At 44.6% G+C, this 12,092-nt stretch overlaps 1 protein-coding gene across 4 annotated transcripts in view; it reads left to right on the top strand.

Annotated features, from left to right (window-relative positions):
• The window catches only part of STIM1 (stromal interaction molecule 1), a 193,085-nt gene that overhangs the window by 174,080 nt on the left and 6,913 nt on the right, over positions 1–12,092 (top strand). For 2 of the 4 annotated variants that reach the window (XM_080817816.1, XM_080817814.1), the window contains exons 8-11: positions 8,153–8,320; positions 8,812–8,912; positions 9,191–9,426; positions 10,560–10,652. In XM_080817816.1, coding sequence (XP_080673942.1) covers positions 8,153–8,320; positions 8,812–8,912; positions 9,191–9,426; positions 10,560–10,652 — 598 coding nt within the window. The remainder of the gene's footprint in view (positions 1–8,152; positions 8,321–8,811; positions 8,913–9,190; positions 9,427–10,559; positions 10,653–12,092) is intronic. The other 2 variants (XM_080817817.1, XM_080817815.1) reach the window with 1 other exon arrangement.

The following is a 12,092-nucleotide window of genomic DNA, read 5'->3' as shown; positions in this document are numbered from 1 at the left end:
GGAAGCAGGCAGAGGAAGGGGGAGAGGCAGGCTCCCTGCTGAGCAAGGGAGCCCCAAGTGGGGCTCAATGTGGGGCTCGATGTGGAGCTTGATGTGGAACTTGATCCCAGGACCCTGACCATGACCTGAGCTGAAGGCAGACCCTTAACAACTGAGCCACCCAGGTGCCCCGGGGATAATAGATGTTAACAGTTATTTTTTTCTTTTTTTAATTGAAGTATTTACATAAAGTGTACAAATCATAAATATACAGCTGGAAAGCTTTTACATGAGCATGTACCTGTATAACTGCCATCCAGATCAAGACACAGAATACCTTTTTTTTTAAAAAATTTTATTAATTTGGAGGAGTTGTGGAGGGAGGGGCGGAGGGAAAGGGAGAAGCAGACTCCCCGCTGAGCAGGACCCAGGATCATGACCTGAGCTGAAGGCAGATGCTTAACTGACTGAGCCACCTAGGTGCTCCCAGAATATATTTTAAGCACCCCAGAAGTCTCACTTTTGCTTCCCCCAACCTCCCCCATCAGTATTCCATTAGAAGGTAACTGCAGTTATAATCTCTAAACCAGATTTGTTTTACCCGATTTTGAACTTCATATAAATGGCATTATATAGTATTTTTCTTCATGCTTGTTTTCTTTCACTCAGCATTATGTCTGTGAGAGTCGTCCATGTTACCGCATGTAGTGGTAGTTGGTTTATTCGTATTGCTAAGTAATAATTCATGGCATGAGAATATTCTAAATTATTTATCCATTGTCCTTTTGGTAGACGTTTGGGTTGTTTGCAGTTCTTTTTTTTTTCTCTCCTTTTCTGAATGACACTGCTATGAACTTCCTTGCACATGTCCCTTGATGAGCATAAGCACTTACTTCTGTTGGATATAATAGGGAATTTATATATTTAGCTTTATTAGAAACGGCCAGTTTTCGAAAAATGGTTGGACTAGTTCATACTAGCACCAGCAAAGTGTGAGACTTCTAGTTGAGCCACAACCTCAAAACCTTGTTAGTTTTAGGCTTTTTAATTTTACACATTTTTAAAAAAGAATTTTAAATTTTATTTTATTTATTTATTTGACAGACAGAGATCACAAGTAGGCATAGAGGCAGGCAGAGAGAGGGGGAGGGAAGCAGGCTCCCCGCTGAGCAGAGAACCACGATGCAGGGCTGGATCCCAGGACCCTGGGCTCATGACCTGAGCCGAAGGCAGTCACTTAACCAACTGAGCCACCCAGATGCCCCAATTTTACATATTCTGGTAGGGATGTGGTGATATTTCGCTGTGACTTTAATATTCATTTTCCTAATGACTAATAATAAGAAACACCTTTTCATAAATTTATTGACCATTTTGTTTGGGAATCTCTTTTGTGCTTTCTGTCTTCTTCTCCTTCTTCTTCTTCTTCTTTTTTTTTTTTTTTCGTCTTCTTCTTAATGGATTTGTAAGAGTTCTTTATATTTTCTGAATGCAAGTCTTGTTGTCTGTATATATGTATTGCAAGTATTTTCCCAGCCTGTGGTTTGTTTGTTTGTTTTGCCCTCTTAATACTGTCTTTTAATGAACAGGTCTTGATTTTAATGAAGTCCAATCTAATCAATCTTTTTTTTAAGCGATTGGTACTTTTTGTAGCCTGTTTAAGAAATCTTTCCCATCCCCACGATATTTTTCCAAATTTTCTACTGGAAGTATTATTGTTTTACTTTTCCCATTTAGGTTTGTAGTTTATTTTGAATTAGTTTTTGTGTATGACATGAAGTAGGAAGTCAAGGTTCTTTTTTTTTTTTTCAGGTAGATACTTTATTATGCTGTCCATTTGTCCGTCTCTCTACCACATTATCTTCTACTAAGGCTTGATATTGCTAGTAAGTTCTCCAGCTTTATTCTTCAAGGTGGCCTTGGCTCTTCTAGGTTTTTTTGCGTTTCCATAATTAGCTTGTCACTCTACTGCTTTTCCCTACTTCCCCCCAAAAGCCTTGCTGGGATTTTTATAGTTTTTGCTTTGAATCTATAGATCAATGTTGGAGAAAATTAACATTTAATTTTTTATTTTTTTAAAGATTTATGTACTTATTTATTTGACAGATAGAGACACCGCAAGAGAGGGAACGCAAACAGAGGGAATGGGAGAGGGAGAAGCAGGCTTTTTCCGCCAAGCAGAGAGCCGGATGCGGGGCTTGAAGCAGGGCTCCATCCCAAGACCCTGGCATCACGACCTGAACCGAAGGCAGATGCTTAATGACTGAGCCACCCAGGCGCCCCCAAAATTGACATTTTAACCAAACAAGTTTTCCAATCCATGAGCATTGTTTGTCCTGTCACCTATTTAGGTTATTTATTTATTTATTTGAGAGCGAGAGAAAGAGAGAAAGCTAGAGAGAGAGACAAGCTGGGTAAGCGGCAGAGAGAGAGCTGAGCAGGGAGCCCAATTCGGGGCTCGATCCCAGGACTGTGGGACCTTGACTCGAGTCAAAAGCAGACACTTAACCCATTGAGCCACCCAGGTGCCCCTACTTAGGTCTTTTAAAATTTCTCTCAGATGTTTTGTAGTTTTCAGTGTAGACATCTTACACTTTGAAAAAATTTTTTAACTTGCTCTTATTTTTTTTTTTTTAAGATTTTATTCATTTATTTGACAGACAGAGGTCACAAGTAGGCAGAGAGGCAGGCAGAGCGAGAAGGGAGGAAGCAGGCTCCCTGCTGAGCAGAGAGCCCAATTCGGGGCTCGATCCCAGGACCCTGAGATCATGACCTGAGCCGAAGGCAGAGGCTTAACCCACTGAGCCACCCAGGTGCCCCTTAACTTGCTCTTATTTTTCTAGCCTCTTTTTTTTTTTTTTAAGATTTTATTTTTAAGCAATCTTTATACCCAGCATGGAACTCAAACTCATGACCCTTGAGATCAAGAGTTGCCTGTTCCACTGACTGAGCCAGCTCGGTGCCTCTTATTTTTCTAGCTTTTTTTTCACCCTAGCTTTTTGAGGTGGAAGATTAGGTTATTGATTTTAAACCTTTAATCTTTTCCAACACAGACATTTAGAGCTGTAAATTTCCAGCTCGGCACTGCCTTAGCTGCTGCTGAGTTCTGGTATTTCATATTTTCATTATCATTCAGTTTAAAAGATTTTCTAATATTTATTGCAATTTTTTAGGGGGAGTCCTTGGTTATTTAGAGTAAATATGTGGCCTAATTTTCACACACTTGGGAACTTTTCTAGTTCTTTCTCATTGATTTCTAATTGGATTTTGCTGTGGTCAGAGAACACATACTATATGTTTTCAATTATTTCAAATGTGTTGAGAGTTGTTTTAGGTAAACCGACTAAACAATACAATTGGAAGGCAAAGAGTTGTCAGAATGGATAAAAATACAAAACCCGGGTGTGTGCTGTTGACAAGAAATACACTTGAAGGATACAAAATGATTCAAAGTAAAAGGATGAGCAAAGATACAGGATACAAACACAGAAGAAACTAAATCAGAAGTAGCTATATTAGTATCAGACAAAGCAGGCTTTAGGGCAGGAAGTATTACTGGAGACAAAAATCATAAATGTGTGAATCCAACAGTAACATATAACAACACTCGATTTGCATACATCTAACAATATAGTTAAAATATATCTAAAGCAAAAGTTGAAGAAACTAAAAGGGTAATAGACACATTTATAATCAAAGTTAGAGATTGTAAAGCACCGCTGTCCATAATAAGCAGCCCAAAATATTATTTTTGGATATAGGCTGTACGGGTGTAAGACACTTAAACATGATTATCAGTTTGCCCTTATGGACACATACAGAGTATTTTGCCTGACAGCCGCCGGGTGCACCTGCTCTTTGGCATTTGCCTAGTGCTTCTGTTCCATTTCCTCCTCTCTTTCTGGGGATCCAGTCTTCATGTGAGACCTTTTCATTGGACTCCACTTGTCTCTTATGCTTACTTAGTTGTGTCTTTTTTTTTTTTTCTCTCTCTTTCTCTATGCTTTGGTTTGGTTATTTTCTATTGATTTATCTTTGATTCCCCAATCCTGTATTCTGCTTGAACATTGTGGTGTTTAACCCGTCATTCAGTGGGATCCTACTCCCAGATACTGTAGTTTTCAGATCTAGAATGCTCAATTTACTGTCTTATAGATTTCAGTTTCCTGCCCAGAATTTCTGTCTTTTCAACTATTGCATCCATCTTTTCTATATTTTCTTGAAGATTGCATAATTATTTTAAAGTCCTTTTGTGGTAACTCTCACATTTAGATCACTTACGAGACTGCCTATTTTTCCTCTTAATTATTGGTTATATTTTCCTGCTTCTTCTCATGTCTAGGAATTTATTTTCATTAAATGCTGGACAGTGTGTATAAAACAGTAACAGAGGCCCCAGATGATTTTGTCCTCCATCAAATAGGGACACCTCCCACCCCCTTTCCTCTGTTAGGTACATAGGGTGAGCATCTCATCACCTCAGGCCAATCTGAAATTGAGCCGTGTTGGAACTGGGTTGTAGTTTTAGTAGGACTTGGTCTAGCACTCATTTGTCCCAGTTTCTCAGCCATGTCCCTTCCTTTTCTTGAGAGCTGGTGGATTTCTTTCTCCTGAACCCATGAGAGATTCATGTCTGTCACTGGGAGGATTTTAATTTATCTCATTGGCCTCCTGCTCCTCACAGCTTCACAATTTGAAGCTCTCTTGAGGGGAGGACTAACAGTGTGTTTGAGGCAGGTCCCTTCCTTCCTGCAATATTTTGTTTCCCAAGTATTATGAAATTATGGGAGATTTTAGTCCGTCCTTTGGCCTACCTATGTGTTCTTCTGCACAGCCCCAGAGCTCAGTAAATGTTCATTGAAGAAAATGGCATGTATGTTTGGGACATCTCCATTTCCAATCTGTCATATCAGTACCATACTACCAACAAAAGCTAGGCTGGTTTCTCTGGGCCTTGGTGGAGTCCCACTGCCTGGGCCAAGCCCAGTTATCAGCTCTCACCCAGAACTATCAAAAGCCTCCAAGAAGAAAATGGCTGACAGTTGTGAACTTGCCTTAGAAAGGCTTTTTCTCCCTCTCTGGATTTTTAGTTCTTTTAGTCCAGTGGTTCTCAAACTTTTTGGTCTCAGGACCCTTTTACTCTTAAAAATTATTTTAAAACATTTTTAAAGGGGAAATACGTTGCTATTTACCTAGTTAGAACTGAGAAAATTAAAAAAAAAAATTACTAATTTGGGAGTGCCTGGCTGACTCAGTCAGAAGAGCTTGCAACTCTTGATCTCAAGGTCATGAGTTTGCGTTCCACATTGGGTGTAGAGATTACAAATAATCTTTAAAAAAAAAAATGCTAATTCTGGAACGCCCGGGTGGCTCAGTTGTTAAGCATCTGCCTTCAGCTCAGGTCATGATCCCAGGGTGCTGAGATCAAGTCCCACATTGGGCTCCCTGCTCAGCAGGAAGCCTGCTTCTCCCTCTTCCACTACCCCTGCTTGTGTTCCCTCTCTGGCTGTGTCTCCTCTCTCTGTCAAATAAATAAATAAAATCTTTTAAAAAAATACTAATTCATTTAAAATAAGTGTATTAAATTCCTTATATATTAACACAAATAACATTTTTGAAAAATTACTGCATTTTTCAAAATTAAAAGTTAAGAAATTTTTTTTTTTTACAATTTTGCAACTATTTTTAATGTGTGGCTTAATGGACTACTGGATTCTTACATTCGTATCTCTAGTCAATCTGTTTTGATACTACTCCTGTAACCTCTGGAGAAATCCATAGTCATTGTGAGAGAAAGGGAATGAAAAAGGTAGGTAAATAATGTCTTAATATTATTATAAAAATAGTTTGGTCTTACAGATGCTCTGAAAGGATGTGCTCAAAGATCCCTGGATTCTACTTTGAGAACCATAGACCTAGTCTTATTGCTTCTGTAGTCCTCTGATGTCTTTGAAAATTTTTCATAATTATAATAATTTGTCGTTTGAGAATTTCGTAATTTTTGTAACTTAACTTTCCCTAGATTTTGTGTTGGATCAGAATTGTTCTTCTGTCATGACCTACTGCATCCTATGGGGAAGTGGGAGCCCGGTGTGACCCTGTAAAGCACATGGCCAGTGGTTATTAGCTTTGCTGCATATTAGAACACTGCGAGAGCATTCAAAATTTTTGATACCCAGACCAGCACCCCCAGATCAGTGAAATCTGGGTGTGGGTCCAGATTTCAGTATTTTTAAAGTTCCCCACGTGCTTCTGGTGTGTGACAGGTTGAGAACCACAGCCACAGAATAAAAGAATACTCTGACTTGCCACAGCTCTTCTCTCCTTCGGGCATTTATTCCTTGTGTATGGCAAGATATGTCTGTCTCTGTCTCCTAACAGAGACATTTCCACCCCCATTTCTATTTCCCTGTTTTGTATTTCTCTCATTAAATAGTTTTGAGGCTGTTAGGCCAGCCTTTCCTGACTGTTGCACTTCCGTCTATTTGGTCTTTTTCCTCTTCTCTTCCTGTTCTCCCCTTAGCTTTTCCCATTCCTTTCACTCCTTTCAAGGTGGAACTGGATCACACATTTTCAGACTTGGTGTATAAGACTCTGAGGTACCTGTTCTTCACTTCATTTTTTTAAAAAATTTTATTTATTTATTAGAGAGAGAGAAACAGCGAGAGAGAGCATGAGAGGGGAGAAGGTCAGAAGGAGAAGCAGACTCCCTGTGGAGGTGGGAGCCCAATGCGGGACTCGATCCCAGGTCTCCGGAATCATGACCTGAGCCACCCAGGCACCCATCTGTTCTTCATTTTAAATCTACAAAGCCAGGAGTAGGTTGTGTATAGTTTCTTTTTCAAGGAACAAAAACCCTGTGAAGATTGATCTTCTCATTGGCTGTCTAAGGAATAAAGGTGTTCTCTCCTTAGCTGAGGCCTCCCATTCTATTGTAGGCCATGGAGAGAACCTCAGGCCTGCCCTGGGGTACTTGCCCCATTGGCTGAAGTTGGGCATAATAAGCCTGTTCTCAATCCCTTTTCTCTGGGATTCTGACCAGCTGAAGTTCAGTGTATACTATAGCCTGGGGAAGATAGCAAGGAATCCAGTGTAGATAATGTCTGTGTAATCTCAGACCTTCCAGGTTCAGTGCTTTGTGACCGTCTGCTTCGTTGTCTGCTCCTTGCTTGAGAAGTCAGTGAGATTTCTGCTTACTCATTGGTTCTTTCATGTCTAGGCCTCCTTTGGCAACACCCATGTTAAAAGTAAGTGTGATTGTTGTCTACTCACTTTGTAGAGGGTGCCCTTCAAAGCCTATCAGCCCTGCTCAATGGGAGAATCATAGACTAAGCCTCTGGGCTATAGGAGACTTTGGAGAGCATTCAGACCAACCCCCTTCCAGAGTAGCAATCTTTTTTTTTTTTTTTTTTTTTTTTTTAAAGATTTTACTTATTTATTTGACAGAGATCACAAGTAGGCAGAGAGGCAGGCAGAGAGAGAGGGGGAAGCAGACTCCCTGCTGAGCAGAGAGTCAGATTTGGGGCTCGATCCCAGGACCCTGGGATCCTGACCTGAGCCAAAGGTAGAGGCTTTAACCCACTGAGCCACCCAGGTGCCCCGGGAGTAGCAATCATTTTTAAGGTCTCTCTGACCTGAGCTGTTTGCATACCTCCTCCTGAGATCACCTTCACTTATGGTTTAGATTTGCGAGGGAAAATATCCTTTCTCACACAGAGTTGAGATCTGCAGGACCAGTTGAGTGACAGACCAGGGACCAGAACCAGATTTCCATATTCCCAGTCGAGTGCTTTTTCTGCCACATTGTGTTGTCATGAGGTCTAAACACAGACCCCAACTCCCAGAAAGAAGATGATTCACTAAGCTGACCTGTGCCTCAAGAGACCAGGGAGGATTGCTGAGTTTGGCTGTGCCCTGGGAGGGACAGCTCATTGTGTGGGCAAATAGCGCTCTAGTCCAGGCAACAGAAAAATTTCAATTTGAGATCTGGTGACCTTGAGTAGGTGACTGTCCCCTGAGCTTGTGTCCTTGTAGTATATAAAATACAAGCCTCTTGAGAGGCTTGAAAGCTCCCACGAGCTAGCAGATGAGAACTCTGAACTCGGTGGTATCAGACAGAAGACTGGAGGGGGTCTTGGCAGCAGTAAATGGGTCGCACCTCTTGGCTGCACAGGTCCGGGAGGCCCTGAGGAAAGCTGAGAAGGAACTGGAATCACACAGCTCGTGGTATGCTCCAGAGGCCCTTCAGAAGTGGCTGCAGCTGACCCACGAGGTGGAGGTGCAGTACTATAACATCAAGAAGCAAAACGCCGAGAAGCAGCTGCTGGTGGCCAAGGAGGGGGTGAGAAGCACCCTCCTGCTGTCCTCTGCGCTCCTGGCCTGCTCCCTTCCCCTGCCCTTCCTCTTCTCTCCATCCCTCCTGTGAGACCAGGAGCTATCCTGGTGCTGGGTTCTTTTTCTTTTCCTGATAAAGAGTTCCTGATGATGTCCTCAAGTTTCTGGAGGAGGGAGTGAGGGTATGGGTATGCTCCCTCCTGCCTTCTGGAAAGAGGAAGCCAGTGGAGCAGGTAGAGGGAAGGCTCTGTCAGCCCCGGCCTGCCATGGGCCAGAGCACTCCTGGGGTCAGGGTCCTCCTGCTTCTCTCATTGCCTCCATATTCTTCCCTCCTCACTCTTTGCCCTTCCCTTGCCTTCCTTTTCCTTCTTCTCTTCCTTTCTCTCATGCAGCCTAAGCTGTGCTGGGAGGAGGAGGGGGACCCCACCACAGAAAGGCACTTCTCATTTCCAGTCTCTAATCCCTGCTCTGTTTAAGCTGAGGACCTCGTCTTTGCAGGCTGAGAAGATAAAAAAGAAGAGAAACACGCTCTTTGGCACTTTCCACGTGGCCCACAGCTCTTCTCTGGACGATGTGGATCACAAAATCCTGACTGCCAAGTGAGTAGCACCTGCTGCCTGGCTCTGGTGACATCCACCCAGCCTCCGAGCTGGGGGAGGACAAAGTCCCCACCCCAGTTGTACTTCTTCTCTGGTCGAGGGGCAGCGCTGGTCTTCCGCCCCAGCCCTTACCTGGCTCCCACCTTGCCCTTCTGTGTCTGACCTAACTGTGGTTCTGACCTGCACCCCCACCCCCACCCCGCTTGCTCCTCTGAGAGGCCTCATTCCTGCTGGGGCCCCCAGGTGCCCATGGCTTCACTTGTCTCCCCGTGCTCCAGGCAAGCTCTGAGCGAGGTGACAGCAGCACTGCGGGAGCGCCTGCACCGCTGGCAGCAGATTGAGATCCTCTGTGGCTTCCAGATTGTCAACAACCCCGGCATCCACTCCCTGGTGGCTGCTCTCAACATAGACCCCAGCTGGATGGGCAGCTCGCGCCCCAACCCCGCCCACTTCATCATGACGGACGACGTGGATGACATGGATGAGGAGATTGTGTCACCCTTGTCCATGCAGTGTAGGTGACCTCCTGGCTGTGGGGGAGGGAAGGGGCCTCTGAGGCAGGGGCCAAGAACTGTTGGCCATAGGGCTGAAACAGCTTCTGGGGCAGACACTGAGGGGGCACAGTCAGTGGTCAGTGCTGGGCCGTGGTTCCGACACCCAGCTCATGTCGGCTGGCCCTCCATAGTGGTGCTCTTGGGGGGGTCCCTCACTGTATGTTCTGTCTGCCCCTCGGGGGCCATGTGTTCAGTGTGTCTCCTTCACTCTGTGTTTTCCAAATCCCTTTATCCTCCTCTCTTTTCCCCATGTGCCTTCATAAAAACAGTCTCCTTTGGTGGTTCATAATATAAAAATGGTATTCATTTTTGCCTTCCGAGTGCTTTTGTGTTTTCATTTTTATATTCTTTATTCTTAATTGCTAAAGGGGACGAGTGGGATGATATCTTTTTTCTCTCTGCCTTTTTGTGTGAGGCCCCATGAAGCAGTCCTCCCTTAAAGAGACATAGCCCTGAATCCTCCAAGCCAGAAAGACGTTCTTGTCCCGGAGGGATCTCCTGCACAAGCATGTCTGGCTTTCCACCTGAGTTCTTGGACCTCTGCACCCTTTCCTGGGCCTTCCCTCCCCCTCTTCTCCCGTCCAGTGGTGAGAGCTGAGTAGAGCAAAGTCAAAGAGACAACTCTGTGTGGGAAAACTTCTGCGAATGAGGGGCTGACCTCTGAGTGGCCCGGTGGAAATTTTCTTTGGACCCGGGGCGATTTTAAGGAAAAGCTGTGGTCCTGGGCCCATATACCATGGGGCTGGCTTAGGGTCTCAGTTTCAGAAAGCCAGATTCTTTCATCAGGCTGGATTCCAGCTCCGGACAGGATTTGTTTGTAAATTTGTTCAGCGATAGGTTGCCTGTGGCCAGACTGTGTTGTCCCAGCGATGTGATATCCTATCAGGGCTTTAATCAAAGTCCCAGCAAGGCTGGGATCACTGGCAGGCTGGTCTTGATCCTAAAGGCTGCTCCATGCTGTGGGAGGGAACTTCATTAGCTCTGAGCCATCCACCCCTTGCCCCTGGCCCTCCCCTGATCCCATTGAAGGGTGGGCTGAAGCCCTCTGTAAATTAGATTCTCTTCTCCTTTTGGCCTGGCTGTTGGACCCTAGATGCTGCCTGGCTGATGGGGCGTAGGTTCAGTGACCGCTCTCTCTGCTCAACATCCGGCGGCTCGGATGATCAGTCCCTCTGGAAATACCCGGGTTTGAGGAGCCCCTTTGGGGCCTTTGTTTTTCTGACTTTTGGGACTAAATCAACACTCCTACCCTATGAGCCCCTTCCCCTGCCTGCCTCACTCCCCTGCCTGCTCCCCTTATTCCCTCAGCACTGCCCCTACTAACTGCTGGGAGAGGTTCGGGGGTGAGAAGGATCAGCCTGCTCAGCTGAGGACCAGAGGGAGAGCACACATGGTGATGGAAGCCTTGGGCTTCTCTTTTCAGCTCAGCTAGACAGAAGTCCTGGTGGCCCTTCTTCCAGCTGGGCTGGGATGGAAAGAGAGAAGGAAAGATCCTTCTCCTCTTTTCTCTTTTTCATATTTCTCTTTTCCTCTCTTTCCCCCTTTGCCTCTTCTCATTCCATGCTGCTTCTTCCTCTTCCGCCTCCCTTTCATGCCTTCAAAGCCACCAGCCGTAGAAGCCTTGACTCCCCAGTCCTCCATCACTATGGAATTGTGTTCTCTCCCTTGTGGCCTCTCTGTGGCTTCTGGCACCCTTGTCACCTGGCTCTTTCTCCCATCTTTAGGGAGAAGTCAGGGTGGCCCATCTCTCAGGGTAAAGGAGAAAAAAACAAAGGTAGAAACTCTGCTTTCAGCTGGAGTTGGACGTGAGCCCAAGGGGGATGCTCTAGTACATTCCCAAGTTAGCCAGTGCCCACATATCCCGTTCACTGGACATGGTGGCCATCATCTGCCAAGAGCCTGGTGTGTAGCTTTGCTCCAAGAGCTGGCTCTTTGTTGCCTGCATGCTTATTAGAAGAAATTTGGAAAGTGGAAAGTGTAAATATGAGCATAAAAAAGGGCACCCATAGCCCCACCCTATTTGAGCATCTTCTCTTATAGTCTTCTGAAGTCTGTGGCATTTTAAATGATTTGTATGTGGTCGAGGTAATAATGACCACTGCTATTTATTGAGCGCCATGAACTGTGCCAGGTACTTTAAATGCGCTCTCGTGAAGCCTCATAACAACACTGCAGGATTTTATAAATCAGGACCTAAAATCGGGAAGTAAGTTGCACAGAGTCATGGCTACAAGTGGAAAGGCCCCATTTCAGACTCTAGTCTTTTGTGTTCCATAGTTCGAGGTGTTTCTTTTATGTCTAATTTTGTATCCTTTTGTTTCCCCTGAGCATTTTAATAGGTATTTTTGTATGTTTTTCAAATCTTAAGCAGCATTTTTAATAGTTATAGTTTGTCAGCAATCAGATATACCATCCTTTTCCCCTTGTTCCAACTTTATGTGTACTTTCATATGCTTATTAATTCATATGTGATGAGCGTGTTTATGTATAAATCCTTGTCCGCATTGAGAATTATTTCCTGAGGTTGGCTTTCTAGAAAGGCTGGTTCTTAGTGCTCTCCCGGACCTTGCCCCACACCCCCATCCCAACCTGCCCTGCCTGTGTCCTCCCCCTCACCGCCTGCCTC

The sequence above is a fragment of the Martes martes genome (assembly GCF_963455335.1).
Source record: "Martes martes genome assembly, chromosome: 10".
Lineage (NCBI taxonomy): Eukaryota > Metazoa > Chordata > Mammalia > Carnivora > Mustelidae > Martes > Martes martes.
The sequence above is the reverse complement of the archived record's forward strand: the minus strand, read 5'-3'. Positions and strand labels throughout refer to the sequence as shown.